The sequence below is a fragment of the Notechis scutatus genome, chromosome 11, assembly GCF_049901735.1.
Source record: "Notechis scutatus isolate UNSWTSFEM ecotype Mainland chromosome 11, rNotScu1.2, whole genome shotgun sequence".
NCBI lineage: Eukaryota > Metazoa > Chordata > Lepidosauria > Squamata > Elapidae > Notechis > Notechis scutatus.
In genome coordinates, this window is record NC_142019.1 from 4,515,205 (window position 1) to 4,536,015 (window position 20,811).

Consider the following 20,811-nt stretch of genomic DNA (forward strand, 5'->3'; position numbering starts at 1 on the left):
AACAAGCGGGAATTGGACTAGAAGACCTCCAAGGCCCCCTTCCCACTCTGTTATTCTGTTAAATAAATACATCTGTATGTGCAATGAAATAATTCTCATCAAAAACGTATTTTGTTTTTTAGACTGCACAAATAGTGCAGGCCTCATGGTAGGAGAGGTGTCCCAAAAGTGACTGTTCAAATGGTATTGACTAACAACTGCCTTTAAAAAAAGATAAAAACCACTTTAGTTGCAATCTTATTTCTAAAACGCTGCTGATGGATCAAGGGTACTTTTTTTCCCATCGGTTACTGTTTTGACTTGATTTAATTTGACAAAAGAGGGCAGACCTACCACCCCAGACTTATGTGGGGATTCTGTGGCAGTTTCTGCAGACATTCCTTGGCCGGCTGAGTTGACGTGAAAAGTGTTTCCAGAAGGCAGAAAGTTTGGAAGTCCACCAGAAGGAAAATAGAAAGCTCCGGTTTATTCAAACTCGAGCCACAGACAACCGAGGGTTAGGAAAGCCATGGAGCTCAGCACCTCCAAGGTGACTTTTCCGAACCTCTGGACAGGAGAGAATTGGCCTGTTTTTAAGGAAAAAAAGGGAAAGCCAAGAAGTTATTTGTTTCTACTGAGAGTCCTCTGCTTCTCAGCGTGTTCCACAATTTTCTCTTCTACATACAATCCCTTCCGCTTCCTCACAGCATTCATGTACTTGCGAGCCTGATTCTCGGAATCGGCTTTCTCCCCAAAGTGCAAATACTCCTCCTCGGTGGTGGGTACCCAAAACGGATCATCTGAAATGACCTGAGAAAAGAGGAAGAGTGGTTAAGAGGAGTGTTGGCCTTGTTGACTGGAAAGTTGGCAGTTCAAGACCCGAGCACCGCGTGACGGAGTGAGCTCCCATTCCAGGCTCCACCTTCTGCCACCCTAGCAATTCGAAAGCATGCACATGCAAGTAGATAAATAGGTACCACTTCGGTGGGGAGGTAACAGCATTCCGTGAGCCTTGGCATATAGTCATGCCGGCCACATGACCACTGAAGCATCTTTGGACAATGCTGTCTCCCTCGGCTAAGAAATGGGAGATGACTTCTAGAATCGGACACGACTTGATGGTGTAAACCTTTACCTTTGTTATGAAGAGCAGTTTAATCAAAGGAACAACAGCTTGAAAATTATAATTCTCCAGTTGGGCAGCCAGAGGATAAACAAAATCTAAAGACTTGAAAGCAGAACTCCAAGGAGCTTCTCCTTGACCTATCTACCAGCTTTCCTCAACCTGCCATTTTCTACATCGGCTGCCACTGCTGATTTCATTTCACTCTTTTTATCTCCATTTTCCTGCCCTCGAGTATTGCTTCATATCTTGCGCACAGCCAGGACTTATTTGAAGTCTGGCCCTATAAAAACAGAGTCGACTGAAGAGAGACAGAGAGAGAGAGAGAGAAAGAGAGAGGGAGACAAAGAAAGCCCCCCCAGAACACTCAGCGTGAAAGTCAGGGAGTTTAGTCAGATCACATCTGGAGTGGAAGCCAACCGGCTGGGGAGAGCTGTCCTTGGCTGTGTAGCTTGGAGAGAATACAGGAATCCCGGAGAGACACAGGCAAGTGTGAATTTCTGCGGAAGGGTTTGCTGTGGTTTCTGAGCGACTGAGTGCGGCGCGTGGAACAAACCTGCAAAATGAGACTGCCTAGGAGAAAGGGTGGAGGAGGAGAGCGAGCGAGAGCTTCTTGGTGTTGGTTTTGGAAGAGGGGCAAAGGAAAATGGTCCCCTACCATCCCTAATCTCGGGACGCAGCTCCTCTTTCGCTGAGAAGACCGATCAGCTTCCAATACTACAATGTATACTGCAGCAGAGAGTCAAAAATGAAAGCCATAGGCTGCCCCTTGGCACTCCAGGGTATCTGTTTCTAATTCAACTTTGCTGGCAGGGTTGTACGTTGACTTTTCTCTCGCAGGAGCCAAAACTATCTCACTTTCTGCTTATAACCTAAAGTGGTGCTAACCAAATGGGGAGTCTGGGGGAGCCCTTCTTGTTCAATAATTTTTATTTTTATTCACAACGTTAAACTCGAAAAAAAAAAAGAGGGGGGGACAAAGCAAAACTAAACAAGACAAAAAGTGTGCATTTTTAAAAAACCTGACATATGCGTAGATTGTATCCCCAATTAAGTACTGGTCAATATATTTCAGGAATAATAAGTTTCCCCTCCTTACAAAACAGGCCCAGAGTTTATGAATTTCTACAACTCTGATTATTTACCCAACCAATTGGACCTGGCATCTGTCTACTATATAAACTAAATGGGGTAGCATTCTTCATCCCATCACTCTGTTTTCTGGACGTTGCTTTTCCAGGCAGGGGATGATGGGAGTGACAGACTTTGGGAGGAGTGGTTTAAACTTGCTTAAATCTTGCCTTTCCTTGTTAAGGCTAATTAGAGTGAAATTATAAGCAAAATGTACAGGTGGTCCTTGGCTTACGACCACAATTGGGCCGAAAATCTAGGTTGCTAAGTGAGAAATTTGTTAAGTGACAGTTTGCTCCATTTTACGACTTTTCTTGCCACATCTGTTAGGTGAATCACTGCAGTTGTTAAGTTAGTCACATGATCGTTAAGTGAAATCTGGGTTCTCCATTAACTTTGCTTGTCAGAAGGTCGCAAAAGGGGATCACTGCGACCGTCATAAAGATGAACCAGTTGCCAAGCGTTCAAATTTTGATCATGGGATGATGCAACGGTCACAAGTGTGAAAACCGGTCATGAGTCACTTTTTTCAGTGCCGTTGTAACTTTGAACGGTCATTAAATGAACTGTTGTAAGTCGAGGACTAGCTGTACACACTATGGAAGAGCAGGCAAATACATTGCTAAAAAAAAGGATTAATTAAAACCATATCCAGGTATCTATAACACCAGGCCAGCTGTCACTCACCAAGCCTCTTAAGAGAGACACTGCAGTAATGTTTCTCTTTTGTATACTGCTGTTGTGCTAAAAGGTGATGGGGAAAGTAAAATAAAATAACCAGCAAACAGCTTTCCAAAGCATGGACAGACTTAACCACACATATCTACTTTTATGATCTCTATGGCCTTCATGTGTGCTAAGTGGTTATTCCAATTCACTCTCGCCACATGAGATTCCCCAGTGAAATTTATTTATGCTTGATGAAATCCTGGCCTTGGATCTCGCGCTTAGTCAAGTTCTCCAGATTTGTTGAAACCAGATGTTTAGAGAAAGCATGACAGGCAAAAACTCGCAAACAAAAAAAAGAAAAAAAAGAAAACACAATATATGAAAAAAGGGGCCTGTTAACTCTTCTGACTGAAAGACATTAAGCCTACCCTCCGTATAAAATCTAGAAATGATCACGGGAAAAACCTCAGATTTGTATCTTAACAAAAAGATTCAGTTCTCTTTTACCTGATCAACAGTGCCATATCCTCCTAAACCATCATCCCCTTTAAATAACCCCACAATCCCTTGCGGGGTGGAGTCTGGGCTACTGAATGGAGCTGAGTGTTTATTGGCCGGATGCCCTTCCTGTTGCCGATGCGGAGCTATATGCAGCAGATCTATTCTCAGTGTGCCCAGAGAGAGAAATATCTGCTTCTACCTAGGATCAAACTCACAGCCTCCTGATTGTGAGGCGAGAGCTCCACCTCTAGGCGACCACACCACTCGCCATATCCTCCTAAATGCACAACGATAACAAGAAAATATATGTTTCGGACTTCCAGTTTACAAGGCTTCGGTGGCGGCAGGAATCTGCGATCGTGCGCGGTTCCTGCTGCGCTTGCTGCTGGAGTGCCCCCGATCCAGTTGGATTTGGAGGCTATAGTTATCCCGTAGAGATAACTGAAGACAGGGGAGATCCGGGCAGGGGTCCGGGGGAATCGCAACCCCCCTCCTCAGCCGGCTTAACTCCCTTTTCCAAAGGCGGTGGAGCGGCGATCAGCAATGGCCGCCACAAAAAAGCTTTCAGCCGGACAAGAATGTGCAGGAGGAAGCTGAGAAAGTGAAAGTTTTTGGCTGAACCGGGACAACAAGTAACATCTAAATACCCTGGAAATTCAACTTTCTTAAAGATACATTGTTCCCTAAGAAGATCGTAAAAAGCGGCGGATGAAAGTGAAAAGGGAAAGTTTGTTTTTTCTCACTCTCCTTCCCTACGGAGATAGCAGATGGAAATCGGAAGAACCCGTTTTGGCAACAGAAGATAATCAAATTTGAAAATTAAAGCCAAGGGGACATTAAAGATTTCTGAATATTGGAATTAAAAAATTTAAAAATTCTTTTTTTGCTACAAGTGGGAAGGGAGAGGTAAAGAATTTATATTAAGACTTTGCTGGAGGAGACTGCTTGGAGCTTATAAGATCAGAGATAAACAGTAATAAGACTTCTAAAAAATACATTTTGGAACTTTGCAATTGAATTCTACCCCAGGAAGAGAAAGTATAAAAAGAAGAAAGTGCTAAATGAAACAGCTTGTGTTGATTTGGATTGCTTGGTGACTTTGGGACTTTTGGAAACTATTTTTTGAAAGACTAAAAACATTTGGGTTGTTTAAAAAAAATCTCACAATGGCATTATCTGTTGAAGAATTGAAAATGGAATTCAAAAAGTTAAAAGAAGAGGAACAAGAAGGGAGGGGCTCTTCTGGATCTGTTTTTCACTTTTTAGAAATGGCGATTTCTACCTACCAGGAATTACAACAACAAGAAGGCTGGGATGATGAAGAAGAAGCCATCTTTAATGAACAAACAACTTTAGCTGAGGAAGAAAAGGGAAAGAGGGGAAAGAGAATGGAGAATTTAAGATTTAAAAAAACAACCAAAAAAGGGAAAAATAAGGTGAAAGATCGATACAATGTCAGAAAGCAACAGAAAAGAGGAATACAACAGAGAAGGGAGACTAAGAGGGCGGAGATTAAGAGATGGGAGGGTAAAAAGGCTAGATTCGACAAGAAAGGAAGGGAAAAAGGGAAGAGAAGTTATAAAGGCTTGAAACAAGATGTAGAAAAACAGGTTTTTTTCAGAGACAAAGGGTAAAATACAATTAAAAAAGAGATTCTGCAAAAGTACATAAGACTATATTGTAGTATTTGTATTTGAAATAGAGTTAGAAAATTGGAATATTATATGATTTAATAAAATATTAAAGGGAATGTGTAAAATGTTTAAGATTTAATGATAGAGTTTAATTTGCTATGGATCATTGTTTTAACTATATTATAAACTTATTATTTTCTTATTTTAAAATCTAGTACCTAGAATGTACTAAGCAGAATCAGAATGGAAATTATATATTATTTTAAGTGTTAAATTTAGGGGAAAGATAGAAAGGCGTCACACTTCAATTAGTGATTACAGGAGAAATTTTGTGTTAAAGGGAAAAGATAAATAGATAATTGAAAAAGAACGGACAAAAGATACAAGTATAATGATTTAAATTGAGATGAAATAAATAAAATAGAATTAAGAGAGTGAAAAGAGGGGAGAAGCCATATAGAAAATATAGAATGGTAAATAAGATATGAAATGGTATATAAGGTGAGCATGAATTTGATTTATGTCTGTACAAAAAGATGTAACCCGGGATTAAGCCGCTTTCCAAAAAGAAGTTTTTATGTTTCCATGTTTTGTGTTTTGTTTGTCTATGTTTGTTTATTGAAAATTAATAAAAAATTTATTAAAATATATATATATATATATATATCAGACTGTTATTAAAAGAACCTGTACCAATATTGGTCAAAGAATCACTTTCTACCATAGCTATTATAACGTAAAAGGTAAAGGTTTCCTTGTCCAGTCATGTCCGATTCTAGGGGGAGGTGCTCATCTCCGTCTCTTAGCCTAGGGAGCCAGTGTTGTCCAAAGACACTTCCGTGGTCATGTGGCCAGCATGACTAAATGCTGGGATGCATGGAACATTGTTACTTTCCTATCAAAGTGGTACCTATTTATCTACTCGCATTTGAATGTTTTACACTGCCAGGTGGGCAGGAGCTGAAACAAGGAACAGGAGCTCACACTGTTGCATGGTGCTTGGATCTCGAACCCGGGCTGTCAGCTCTCCAGCTGAAAAACTCGGTGTCTTTAACCACTGAGCCACTGTGCTTCCTATTGTAATTTATCTTCCCTGAGCCACTGTGTCCCCTATTGTAATTTATCCTCCCATAAAAATAATGCAAAGGCTGTGGTTAATCTGTGAGCAAGTCTATATCACAGCCAAGTATAAGAAGCTCAGGCACTGATAAAAAAAAAATCAGCTGTCTGTAGCATAAAATCTCCCTACAAAACACAAGTTTATTAAAAGGAAGAATAACAATGAGTTTATAATAAAATCTGATAGCTGGCAGTTTATTTAAGCCAACCAAGCAGTGGAAAACAGCTAAAGAAAGTAAATTTTCAAGAAACAGGAAATAATAAATTATACAATGTCAAAATGGTATTAAATCATGGACCCAAATTAAATTCTGATATCCTATGACTAGTGGCCCAACATGAGTTATAGATATCAGGATTTTGCAATCAAGTAGATAACTGAATGAGCTTCATGCATCCATGATGCACTTTTGACAGATAGTTAAATTTGCTAAAATTAATAATAGGGTTATGGATTATTGATAATTTACAACATTACACAACTGCACTGCGGTAAGATATCATCTTTTCCCTGAATTACATCTATATCTGGCTTTGAATTCATTTTCTGTGATTTATTCAGAATAAAAAACTGGATTGATAAAAAAAATCACTGCTACAAAAGCTACAGAATTCTCCATGACAGCTATCAATCAGTTTTTATTTTATCATCTTTTAAACTTAGAAAGACAATGGGTTGTTTTTTAGTTTTTGGGCTTAGTAGTAGTTTTACGATTAGCCTTATGTTATTTATAGAATATACTAATATTGCAATGAAAGGTAAACATTTAAGAGAGTTATATTTTAATCAAAATTTTATGGGGAAGCTTCCTTATTTTTTTGCCCTGTATTTTAACTTTATGGTTACTTTTCATTGCATTATGTTGTCATGTATGATTACAATCATAAGTATCTTTGTTTGTTTGGCCCAGTGATTAAAGCACCAGGCTAGAAACCAGGAGACGGTGAGTTCTAGTCCTTCCTTAGGGCTGAAAACTAGCTGGGTGATTTAGGGCCAATCACCAAGAGCTGGCAAGTTCTAGTCCCACCTTAGGCATGAAAGCTAACTGGGTGAACTTCAGCCTGTCATTCTATCTCAGTCCAACTCACCTCACAGGGTTGTTATTGTGAGGAAAGGTGTATTTGGACTGTTTGCCACCTTGAGTTATTTATATAAAAATAACAAAGATGGGAAATTAAACAAACAAACAATGTTTTGATTCTGGAAGGGATATATGTAGCAATGAAACATTTGACAAGAAAGGGACAGGTAGACGGCCCAGAGTCATCTTATAGGGGAGATGGGCGGCATACAAATTTAATAAATAAATAAAATAAATAAATCCCGCCACATTATCAAGAAGTTTCATATGCCTCTATATAGGGCCTGGATGTGCTCTAATGCTGGCCCTCTTTGTTATGGGGAATGAGTGACAGAGAAAATTTCCCAGAGATGGACGACTGTGTAGCTGTGGCCTTAACCTTGTCTAGATAAAGTCGCTTGGTGGAAAGAAAGAAAGAAAGAAAGAAAGAGAGAGAGAGAGAGAGAGAGAGAGAGAGAGAGAGAGAGAGAGAGAGAGGGAGGGAGGGAGAGAGAGGGAGGGAGGGAGAGAAAGCAAGCAAACTAGCTAGCTTCCTGGTGGGGTGTGAGAAATTCCCATCCCTTCCAACTGAATGATATTCACTGGAAATGTCAACTCTGCAGAATTCCAAATGGGGCTTAAGAAAAAGAAGATCGGGAGAGTATTCAGATCCCTCGAGGATGATGGCAAAAGCAGCAGTCCTATTTTTAATAAACCCTGCCTGCTATTGTTTTCCTTAGTGCCAGTCAAGCAAATAGAAATGGAAGAAAAGGGAGGGGGGGATTTAAGTTAGAGGGTCAATTCTAATGCCAGAAGAAGTGTGACATCCACAAATAGAAGCACAGTCTTACACAAGGCACTTAGGAAGACATTCTTTGTTGTCTTTGTTAATACAGGCAGCGCTACAAGCAGACCTACCAGAGAAGAATTATTTTGCACCCATGTCTGTATTTTTTTTTCACACAGGGCTCAAAAAGAAAAAAGAGGGAGGGAGGGAGGGAGGGAGGGAGGGAGGGAGGGAGAGAGAGAGAGAGAGAGAGAGAGAGAGAGAGAGAGAGAATAGATTGCAAATGAATTCCATCTTAGAAAATGGGTGTTATTCTATTCTTCTCTGTTCCTTAAAACGTCTTCTACTCAAAAACCTCTTGATTGTAAATTACATGGTTTGAGAAAAATACAGTTTAAGAATGATTAAGAGATAGAAAACTAGGGGAATTATACAGGATCCATTTATTTTATTGCTCTGATCATCCCACAAAGAGGCTTTAGAATTTACTGTGTCTATTTTAGCATTTAGAAATAGTCAGCTTTCTAAAAAAAACAATCATTTTAAACAGAATAGCTTTGCCAAGCATTGCTGGCTAGTTAATTCATTGACTAAATACCAGCTAAGCTTAAGGAGCTCAGAGTTCCATCAATAGGGATCTTGATAAAGGCTCTGGGAAGTCCACTAACAGAACAAATTATATTTATACATCACAGATTATCAAATGCAATGTGTTTTTAACCTCTTTACAACTGTTGATTGATAAGGTACTTATATGCTGTGCCACAGGTAAACTGTATCTCCATAATCAACCTGTTTTCCCCTCCCTTCCTCCATCTCTTTCTAACTTAAATCCTACATCAGTTTAGCCATTCCAAGCATTTGATGAAGCAAGCTGTAATTCATGACAGTTTATAGCTTTTAATGAAATGTGTTAAATCAGAAAAGATGCTACCAGATTCCTGATTTGGCTAAATGCAACTCTTTTTCATATGACGTCTTTAGCTACCACAGTATCTTTGACTACATTGTACAGTTATCTTTTAAAATTGATCTATTCTAATCCATCCTCAGCACACTTTGTGGCTGTAAGTTCATCAGGCCAATTCTGATTGGTATAACAAAGGATTCCCTTTCTCTGTTGTAAATCTATTGACAATCAATTTCATCAAACAATTACATTTTACTGCCAGCAGATAAATAATGGAAATATTTCGATTCTGCTTTCTTTTCATTTGGTAACTATAGAAAGAAAGGAATGGATTTCTGGAGGAAAATGGAAACCAATCTTTCTCAATGGAAGCCTTATTTCTACACTTAGTGGAAAGAAATAATCAGGAGAACTTGGCAATGTTTTCCCCTTTGTTAACTCATAAAATATTTCTATGGTCTTTTTTAGAGTTTGTGTCTCAGAGTTGTGTCTCAGAGTCGGCTACACCCAGGCAGTGCCGCTATGTTTACTCCTAATAAATCTTCTTTTAAGTTTTGGAAGTTTGGCTACAGATTTATGATTTAAATGGGGGTATTTGTCGGAGCCCTGACACCCTTGTTGTTGGTCACTGCTGACAGCCTGATCTTTAATACAAGGCTCGTAACCCGCCTCATGATCTGCACCAGGCAAAACTCACTGATGTGATAGGGCAGATGTCAGCTCCCACCTTAGGCTTACGTGTGCTATGCGGTGCCATGAACGGTGGGGAGAGGAAACAAAGGGGGGGAGAGTGCTTGGGGAAATGAAAGTAAATGCTGCATCTCATCAAGATGCTGCCTCAAGGTCACCCAGCTAGAAGGAGAGAGCTGCATACCAAAGCATGCTTGGACTGGCTGTTACTACAACATCGTGCCTAAACTTGATTGGTTACACAAGGTGGGTGATGAAAGACAGTGAAGGGAGGGAAAAGTAGAACTTAGGAATTTTGGCACATGATTCTCAGTTCTGGCTTTGCATTACTGTAATACACTAGTAAAACTACACCTTTCTCAATCAATGGAGCCATTTCTACTTAGAGGTTTAAGCTGTGGCAGATCCAACAACAAAACTCTATAACATCTAATAGCAAATTTTTAAATCCTGACCATCCTTCACGGTCTTTCCTCTCCCCCCGTTATTATGCAACCATAGGAAATCTTGCATCGACTGATAAAGGGGTTGAAAAAGAAAATATACCTCCCAGTGACTGAAGATCAGTTGTGGACTGGCCTGGCCGCTTGTTCTCTTCCTGATTTCATCAGCAAAACCAAAACTCTCTGCTACTGGCAATAATGCCTTGATGATAAAGATGTCCGTCCCTTCCTTCATCTCCTCTTGCAATACTCGGCCGACTCGCTTGGATAGGACGGCATAGACACGACCTGCCAATACATGGGTGATAGTATTTCATTGGCCTTCCCACCAAGTAATTTGACCATTCAGAGATATAGTTACCAATAAAGGTGAGTATTGGTGCTCTCTGAACTTGGCTGCTTTCTTGCAGGCATTTCATAAGCCAAACTAAGTACAGTGGAACCTCGGGTCGCGACTGTAATCCGTTCCAGGACTTTGGTTGCAACCCGATTTGGTCGTGACCGGAGGCACGAATGACTGTGCATGCATGAGCAAAAAAAAAGGCACAGAAGGGGAAATTGCTGCAGAAGGTGTTGTGGTTCGCCAGCAGCCTGAGCAGACAGCAGTGGAATTGGACAGTGGGAAAGAATGGAGACCAGTCCAGGAGTCTGGAGAGGACTCGGACAAGGGTTCTGCACCCGATGCAGACATGGGGCCAGGACCATCTGGGAGTGGGGTGCTGCCTCTGGAGCCTCCAGAGTCTGGCAGCAACGAGGAAGAGGAACAAGGGGAGCCTGTTCCCAGTGTGCGTGTGCACAGAGCTGCTAGAAGGCAAGAGCAGCTGAGATAAAAGGGGCGACTCGGGAGTGAGGCTTGGAGGTGATTGCCCCTCCCATAAGGTATAAAGGACAGGCAATGGTAGAGAAACCTTTGCAGGAAGCAAAGTTGTTCACTCTGTTCAGATTAATCCTTGAAGCTCTGTGTGGACTTTGTACTTTCATTGTTTTTTTACAGTTAATTTGGCACTTTAGTTGTTGGCAGCAATTCAGAGAGAGAGGTGGGCGCTTATCTCGAGGGACTGTTTGGGACTCATTGCGGGCTGGGAATGAACATAATTCCCAGCATTGAAATAAAACAACAGTTGTTTGGAGTAAGCGTGTGCTTAATTACGGTCTCAGGAAGCCTTGGTCAGAATAGCAAGGAAAATCGCCATGGCAGTGTTTGGCTGCCACCTGAAGATATGTTCGCAACCAGAAGCAAACATTTTCCGAAATTTTTGACCCCAATTTGGGGTCACCCAATTTGGTCAGAAGCATTCGCGATCTGAAATTCCACTGTAACATCATCAGAGCATTGATGATATTATCTAGTTTGGTAATGAAATGTCTGCAAGAAAATAAGCAAGCTCAGAGAGCAGCACAGACCGCTACTGAATTAGGAAGCCTAATAATACCTACGGCAAAGAAGCAGACAAAGTATCAGGAAACAGTATTTGTGGCAAGCTGTCATCCAGAATGTAGAAAAAGATTTTGAAAAGAAGGAGGGGAGATGCTCAGGGTTGGAGCAAATGCTGTTCACAGCGCAATTTTAGCAATCACACAAGGGAAGTTAAATAAAAATAACTCACATAGCAAACATTATAAATCATCCTTCGCCAATTGATTTTGTTTTTTGGAGTGGGCGGCTGTACCAAATTGAATTAATTAAATCAGTTCGCCACCATCCAGATCCATTGAGCGTGCTAATCAGTCAATTCCTGGGAATTCTAGGCACAACGGCCCAAAATATTTGAAAGGGAACTAGGTTGGGGAATGTTGATCTACGTACTGTCACTTATTATTTTTTGGTTCTAATATTTAAATAGGTAAATAATCTGCTCAGGAAATGTTGGCTATTGCAAAACGAGGATGTTGGGAACTGAAGCCCACACATCTTAAAGTTGCTACGTTTGAAAAACATTGTACTAAGCCAGGGGTCCCCAAACTTGGCAACTTTAAGACTTGTGGATTAACTCCCAGAATTCTCCAGCCAGCTATGCTGGCTAGAGAATTCTGGGAGTTGATGTCCACAAGTCTTAAAGTTGCCAAGTTTGAGACCTCTGTACTAAGCAAACACAAATTGCTCGACTTCTGCTCCTCTAACCACACCCTCCTCCTCCAGATGTCATCCCTCAGCAACTACAGGTAGTCCTCGACTTACGACCGTTTGTTTAGTGAGTGTTCAAAGTTGCAACAGCACTGGAAAAGTGACATGACCATTTTTCACACTTATGATTATTAAAATCCAGACACTTGGCAACTGGCTCGTATTTACGACCATTGCAGTGTCCTAGGGTCATCTGATCCCCTTTTGCGACCTTCTGATAAACAAAATCAATGGGGAAGCCAGAAAAAAGGAAACACCCCGCCAAAGTAGAAAAAAAAAAAAAAAAAAAAAAAAAAAAAACCCCCCGCCCAACGCTGAAACAACACCCAACAAACAAAAAACAAAAACAAGGAGGACCCCCCAACGTGGAGGGGGGAGGAGAGGGGGGGGGGGGGGGGGGTTCTTAACGGGTCTAACTTAACAACCGTGTTACTAACTTAACAACGGCGGCAGTTCACTTAATAACTGTGGCAAGAACGGTTGTAAAATGGGAGCAAAGCTCACTTAAAAGTGTTAACAACAGACATTTTGCGCTCAATTGTAGTCGTAAGTCGAGGACTATCCGTGCTCTCTTTATATCGGTTGCATTTTTTGGTCTTTGTTACCTAGGACCTCCGCGGTTGCCATAATTTCACAGGTGTACATGGCAGCCATAAGCCTCTGGGGCTTGGCCTGCATGGCGTAGCGGCATGCTTCCTTCACGGTGGCAATCAGCTGGCCTGAGAAAGGGCCGTAGCAGTCTGCATTCAATGCCTCCCCTTTGCGCTTGTGCAGCGATTTCAGGCTGCACCTCTCGTCCTCTTGCGGTTCGTTTTCAGACATGGGTTGAGTCCCCCTCCTTGGTGGAGAGGGAGGTTCCTCTCTGCCGCCGGTCTCATCCGCAGCCTTCCCTTCCTCTGAATCTTGCCTCTTGAGCGCCACCTGCTCCGCGAATCTGCTCATGTCCCATTTCTCCACCGAAAAGCAGACGCCCATCAGTGGTTCTTCACACATCGGTCCCGAGAGCGTAGCCAACTGGAACCCGCTTATGATGCTGTTGTCAAAATCCCGATACAGAGCCGCTTCTTTGGTTGGCTTGGCGCCTTCGAGGCACTGCCAAACAGACCTCTGGTAGCCCTCACATCTATTCAGTAAGATGTTGGGTCCACATTTTCGAGGGCCAAAGGACCAGACGGCATCCACAGCATTTCTCCATTTCCAGCCCTGCAGCTTTTGTTCTAGTTTCTGCTTGAACTCCCGTATCCGGCTCAGCATCTTCTGGTTCATCTCCTCGGTTTTCCTGTCTTCGTTGAGAGAAGAGGCAAACAGCTCTATGTTCCGAATCAATTCGCTGTTTTCCTCCAGCAGTTGGGTTACGTCCTCCGGCAACGGCGTCGCTCGTACGCTGAGGGTGGCGTATTTGTTTGGCGTGGATATTGTTATGAGTCCCTCTGAATCCACTTGGACCCCTTCAGGGATTTTATTCTGCTCCTCCTTGCTCTGGTGTATGACGGCCACTTTCTGCTGCTTCCCGATTTCTTCGTTCACCATGTCCACTTTGGGGGGTCTTGTGATGGTTTCTCGGAAGGGGATGATGGGCTTTGAGACGCTGATTTCTATCCTGGCAAACCTACGGAAAGCCCAAAAAAGGCTCGAGTCAGGTCTGACAATGGTTTTAAGTCCACTGGTAAGTTAACACTCATTATCACTTGACCCCAACATCGAGTGTCTGGGCGATCGTATTAAAAATATTTCTTTCCTACTTTCTTATCAAAACAACCACTGTGCCATCAAGAGAGCACTAACCTCTAAGAAAATGGTTGATTTTACAAAATTGGGCACAAAGAAAAGACATTTTATTGCACACTGAGGCTAGTAATTACCTCTAGCTTGGCTTTCTGGTCTCACTGGATACAGGAAGGTTATTTTGAATTTTGAATCTGCAGCACTCCTGATGTTGTTTATTGTCAGAAGGCAATCTATGTGTCATCATCCTAACCATTACCAGCTAATTGCAGTGAGAACTAGGCAAATGAACTGGTGTGAGGACAGATTCTTTTCCAGATTCTCCAACTAGACCCAATCCTCTCTTAGTGACCATGTTCAAATGACCAGGTTAAGGAAATGTCTGTCTGTGTGTGTGTGTGTGTGTGAGAGAGACAGAGAGAGAGGGGGGGGGGAGAGGAAGGGAGGGAGTGGGGAAGGGAGGGAGGGAGGAGAAGGAAGGAAGGAAGGAAGGAAGGAAGAAAGAAAAAAAGAAAGAAAGAAAGAAAGAAAGAAAGAAAGAAAGAAAGAAAGAAAGAAAGAAAGAAAGAAAGAAAGAAAGAAAGAAAGAAAGAAAGAAAGAAAGAAAGAAAGAAAGAAAGAAAGAAAGAAAGAAAGAAAGAAAGAAAGAAAGAAAGAGGGAAGGAGGGAGGGAGACTCTGCAAAGATGGCTGTTTGGTGCCATCTCATTCAGACAAAATTCTCTTGTACAGCTAAGCCAGTGTTACTCTCACTCTAGTGAACGTTACCAGGTGCACAAAATTGGATCGTAAATCTATGGTCAGAAAATGATTGTTTTAAAAAATTGCAGTTGTATTTGTGAATGGTTGCTAACTGGCCGCTAAACGAAAACTGAGTGTATGTCATAGTAGCACTTGTCTCTGATTTGATGGGGACACTGAATAACCTGGGTTTCTGTTTTTACCCTGGCATAAAGCTATTCTTGTGCATCTAGCTTCCTTAATAATGCTGCATCAAAGCCATTACCATGGTCCCTTCGTTTGATTTCATTCTTCCCACAACCCACCTTTCTTTCAAGTCATCCAAACAGCGTTGAAGATGGACTTCTCCTGCAGTAATTAAGACATGCTCTCCCGTCTCTTGGATCAAAATCTGCACGCAGGAATCAGCCTGGTTTAAGAGCTTCATTCCTTTAACCAATTGAGGCATCTCACCTGGAAAGTCAAAAGCATGTTCAAACGCTAGAAACGTCTTGCTTCAAAGAATCGTGCAATGCAACAAAAGAGCTGCAGAACAGGAACAAGAAGTCTTTCATTCCAAGCTCAGAGTCACATCAAATCCATGATCATCCTTTAGAATGAATCCACTAGATCTCAAGGTGATCCTTCTGCTTACTTACCCCAGTACTATTGCTGAACCACAATTTTTTCCCACCCCTCTGACTTTTTTTAGAGGTGCGCTAGCTTCCAATCAGGGTGGATAAAAATCGATGATTTTTTTTAAAAATTGGATTATTTTTTTGATTTAAATCAGTTTTTTTTTTATTTTTATCAATTTATTTTAATAAAATGCTTTTGGAGTAAAAACCTACCTAAAGATAGTTTTCTATTTAAGCTGCATTTATAATTTAGTTAATTCAGCATGAAACGGAGCTTAGTGACATAGCACGAGGCTGCGTATTCTGGAATATTTACATTTTTGGTACACTCATTCAATGAATCCAAACTCTGCAAGCTGAGATAACATGCACTGCATTGATGCATTCACACAATGTCACAGCAGAGATGACAGTTGCGCTTTAAAAATGATGATTTAAATAAGTGGTCGCCAACCAGTGGGCCGGGGACCACTGGTGGTCCGCGTGAAAATTTTGGTGGTCCGCAGAGAAATGTCCCCTCCAAAGCACTCCTCCCAAAGCAATTGATCCAGGCTGTGCGGGAACACAAGGCTGCGCCGCCCACATGGCTCGCCCACCCACTGGCCCCCACCCTTCGGCCGAGCATAAACCTTACCTTGAGTAGAGCCACGCAAGCTGGAACTGGAGGGTAAGACTAATGGCGGAGGAGAAAAATCTGTCCCGAGGTGGCTTGCTGACGTTGGTGGGAAAGTCGGTCCCCTATTCCAGAGCTGCAGTAGTCACAGGACTGGCCCTTTGGTCCTCCCAGAGCAGCTCCTCCAGTCCATGGCAGGCCGGTGCACCCAGGTGGAGGAGCAGCTGCTCTGGGATGACCAGAGGGCCACTCCTGTGACTACTGCAGCTCTGGGATATGGGACCGACTTTCCCACCAACATCAGCAAGCCACCACCAGTCAAAATACATATTAGTGGTCTGTGGCGGGATTTAAAATTATGAGTTTGGTGGTCCCTGAGATCCAAAAGGTTGGCGACCCCTGATTTAAATAGAGTTGATTGAAATCAAGCCTTTTTACTAGTGATTTAAATCATGATTTAAATCGACTTGACTTAAATCAAATACAGGTAGCCCTCAACTTACAACAGTTCGTGTAGTGACTGTTCAAAGTTACAACGGCACTGAAAAAGGTGACGTATGATCGTGTTTCACACTTACGACCATTGCAGCATCCCCCACGATCACGCGATCAAAATTTGGAAGCTTGGCAACTGGTTCATATTTATGACCGTTGCAATATCCTGGATCATGTGATCCCCTTTTGTGACCTTCTGACAAGCAAAGTCAGTGGGGAAGCCAGATCCACTGAACAACCGTGTTCCTAGCATTTAAAAAAAAATGCAATGATTCACTTAACAACTGTGGCAAGAAGGTCATAAAATGGGACAAAACTCACTTAATGAATATTTCACTTAGCAGCATAAATTTTAGGCTCAATTATGATCGTAGCTCGAGGACTACGTGTACACTCTTTAATAAAACACAGATTATTCTTACTTGGGTGCTTCGGCTCCACGGCCACTCGTACAATCGGCGTAGCTTCAAAGTTGAGTGGATTAAATGGTGGACAAGCTGGAGAGGAGGACAAGGTTGCTGATTTCAAAACGAACTCCTGCAAGCCACCTATTCCTGAAATGCATGAAAGTGGGAATTTGAAACACATTTTTCATCCATATCAGTTCCCTCACTAAAGACAATGGAAAAACATTTAAAAAAAATAATAAGACAGGGCGCATTTGAACTTAGATTACAGGTTATATTTTATGACAGACACGGCATGTTCTGATCGGAGGAACTAGGAGGCTGAAAAGCATCTTTCTACAAGGAGAGAAGACTGGGTTTTTTCCTAAAGGCATCGTTATAAATGATAGGGAACCTCTGGCTTTCCAAAACTGATGAACTACAACTCCCAGCGTCCCTTATCATTGTGCAGGCTGGCTGGAGCTGCTGGATATGGAGGTTCAATAAAGATGCCAAATTCTACGTGTTTTCAGCCAAGGAAGGCCATCCCATTACTAACAGAGGGACAGACACACAATGATGCTCCAATTCCATTTAAAAAAAGTGTATTAGCTAATTTAAAGGGATACAAGAGGCACAAATTAGGGTAAATCTGTTCTAGTAATTCCTCTCTGAACAAAGGGAAGTGTTCCCTCTTCTTCTTCATTATGTTTCTGTTTACAGTATTGTGATGACCCGGGGCATGGCACAAAGGCAACACAGTCAAATAAGCAAGAAGAGTCCTTTTATTATCTCCAACTTTTCCCCCAATGTCCAGGTTACCTTCGGCTGGAGAAAAACTCTCCCAGGAACAGCCTTTAAGTGGAGGAAATTCAGTCCGAAAACAAAGCACATGCAAACTGTAACTAAAAATTCAAACAAATCACGCTGCAGCAATTAACTTGACAGGAGAAGAAATTGCACACTTTAACGCACAGCCAAACACACACAGTTGGGAAGATGCCAGGAACACAGATAAGTCTCCACAATACCAGATAATTCACGATTTGCTCCCAACAAATGTGCGCAGCTTCCCTTTTTAAACACTGTATTCCCAGCTGCAGCCAATAAAGGGAATCAGGGCCCTTTCCTTCCCCGTAAGCAACACAACTCACATTGGTCCCTTCTCCGTTCCTCCCTGCGTGCCCTAGGATGAAGAGGGACTGGGCCTGGATCTTCCTCTGAATTCCATCTCCCTTGCTCTACCTCTTCCCTGGTCTGCACAGCCAGACTGTGCCCTTCCCCAGTTTCTTCCACAGCCAATGGAGCCACACTCCCTCTCCCTGTCAGCTGCTTGGCCTCCCCCTCAGAATCAGATTTTGACCGGGGCATGAGAAGTATGTTTTTTCCACTCAATATAATTGAGTGGAATCAGCCCTCTTCTTCTATCTGTTTACCTCTCCTTTAGATACCTCTACATTCTTGTCTTTTTATAATGTCACTAGAGACAGTATGAAACTTAGATGTAGCCATGGCGGTGCAGTGGTTAGATGAAGTAGCAGGCTATTTTTGCTGACTACCAGCTGCCAGAAGTTTGGCAGTTCAAATCTCACTGGCTCAGGGTTGACTCAGCCTTCCACCCTTCCGAGGTCAGTAAAATGAGGACCCAGATTGTTGGGGACAATATGCTGACACTTTAAACCGCTTAAGAGAGGGTTGTAAAGCACTGTGAAACGGTGTATAAGTCTAAGTGCTATTGCTATTGCTATCATTATTACGAAAAGAAGATGATGGATCTCTCTTGAGTTGATGCTACTGTGACTTATTTATGTATCTCTAACCATAGACCCTGCTCCATATGGCATTCAACCCTATGGGGAAAGTCATGCTGAGAAAAACCAAGGCACTGTGATGAATTTAAGGACATATATCTTTGCAATTGCAAGAGTTCACTTTTTAGCATTTGCCTGTTCCTCATCATTTGGGCTGACTTTCTAATGGTAGGAAAAAACATATCTTCAAGAGTCTTAGACCGAAGACACAAATAAGACTCCTTCAGTCTTCACTATTGTAGCCATATCCTTCATATCTGAGATGAACTGAAAATATTTGCTCTGCAGGCAATGATCTACAATGAAATGGAACAAGCCGTAGAAACATTACATTTTAGGATAATGCCAAGTGAGAATGCAACGGCTGAATTTTTCAGCTATCCTTATATTTTATTTGCAAAACAAGCAGTCAGGTAATTAAAGTTGAATTTCCTAAGACCTGAACTTATTATTCTCAAAGCCTAGGGCCTCCTTTTGTAAACAGTGTCCTGGCGTGTACATTTCTCTTTCAAACAATTATTCTCCTGCATTGACACTGAAGTATCAAGTCTGAAATACTAGTAATAATTGGGTGGTACCTAGCACTACCTACAAGAATGGCATTTGCTATTTAAAAGGTTGTAAAAATTAACCAAAGTGGAAATTAGGAAAGAAGTCATAGTTCAAGGCCATAAGCAACAGCATGAACAGCCAGTAAATTATATTTTTTTCCCAATTTTCAGATTAAAAAGTCTTCGCTACTGTGGGTGTAGGAACAGATGGCATGAAAGAGAACAATGGGAACAGCTCAAACATGCTTGTCATTACTGGATGTTATTAATAAGACTCGTGTGTCATGCTGTCTAATTATAAGTGCAAGCACTCCAAAACAAAGTTTATTGACATGATTCTTTTGCAACAAAAACAATTTCTGTTTTCTTATTCTGGCTACATCAGGAGCTTTTTTAAAAAAAATATATTCTTTAATTGCATTAATCCTCAAACGTAAGAGAGCTAGTTGAACATGAGTTTAGTTTTTAACCAGTTTCTCGTTTCACTTAGGTTTATTTGCTGTGTTTGCTATATTTGGAGAACTGGTTTTTAAAAAAGACTGCACTTTTCTAAACAGTATACTCTTGGATAAAATTCTGACAGCATGTGCATTTTTTTTCATGCAATTTTCTCGAATATATAATGCAGATGAACATTGTACCACTAAACACATGCACTTTTTACACAACCCAGTATTCATATTTTTGAATGTATTTCAAACTGTGTTCTCATTATCCAGGAAAATGCAAGTATCAAAGCATAACTGCATTCCACTTTGCATAATGGATTGGAAATATTAATTACATTAAAATGCAAACCAAATCCTTCATGGTGAGATGAGGAATGCATGAACTTACCTTCACAAGTCCTCTACAGTACACGGAATAATTATAAAGCCAGTGTGGTCCAGAGAGATTTGTTTTATTGATTTGTTAATAAATACAGAAAACCCCTTCATATATCTTCAGTTTGATTTTAAGCATCAAGTGGATGAGCTCTTTTGAGTCCTAGAAACAGGAGAGGCCCACAACACATCTCATAAATTTACTGATGTCCTTAGAGGTCTTGTCTGTAACATTCCCTCAGAAGGAACACGGAAATGGAAACAAATCCTGATATTACCAAATTCTGTCAGAGGGAGCTTTCTTAAATCAAGAAAAAAAAAATGTGAGCCTTCAAACAGATAATTAATGTCTTCTGCAGGCTGGCAAGGAAAATCCTTATGGATACAAAAAGAAAAAGAAAAAAAGAAAATGAACCAGAATTCATTTCGTGAAACCACAAGGAAAACATAATCTCATGTTGAAGAAAGAAAGAAAAAAAGTGTCAATTTAATACGTCTTAGGAACCCTTTAAAAAAAGTTGTAAAATATTTATGAAAAAAAAATCATGATCAGCAACTATCCAAGTTGAGTCTCGGACCTAGTGAAATGGGAATTTTTATTCCGGGGCTCCCAGTATTATACAGCAATATGTCAATGAGAAGAGGCTCTAATAAAATTTCATTAGAGTGCTCAAAATCCAATACAGTATCAGTCATTGAGTAACACTGCCATTCCTTGTATGCCTATTAAGTATTTCTTGATCTGGAGATGAGAACATGTAAGTGTTTTGTGTTATATTTAGAGCCTGAGAATAACAAGGTACATCAGTTGAAAAGGAACAATGATGGGACAGAAGAACAAAGGCTACACCAGTGTATTTGATGGCAAAGTTGGCCT

The 20,811-nt window shown here is 41.3% G+C and overlaps 1 protein-coding gene across 2 annotated transcripts in view; it reads right to left on the reverse strand.

The window, feature by feature from the left end:
- Nucleotides 1-446: 446 nt before the first annotated feature.
- Nucleotides 447-20,811, reverse strand: part of EFL1 (elongation factor like GTPase 1) — a 64,730-nt gene continuing 44,365 nt past the window's right edge. For both annotated transcript variants that reach the window (XM_087972607.1, XM_087972606.1), the window contains 5 exons: nucleotides 16,785-16,916; nucleotides 14,943-15,090; nucleotides 12,778-13,781; nucleotides 10,151-10,335; nucleotides 447-789 (listed from right to left, as the gene is read on the reverse strand). In XM_087972607.1, the coding sequence (XP_087828733.1) occupies nucleotides 601-789; nucleotides 10,151-10,335; nucleotides 12,778-13,781; nucleotides 14,943-15,090; nucleotides 16,785-16,916 (1,658 nt within the window). In that variant the 3' untranslated portion in view covers nucleotides 447-600. The remainder of the gene's footprint in view (nucleotides 790-10,150; nucleotides 10,336-12,777; nucleotides 13,782-14,942; nucleotides 15,091-16,784; nucleotides 16,917-20,811) is intronic.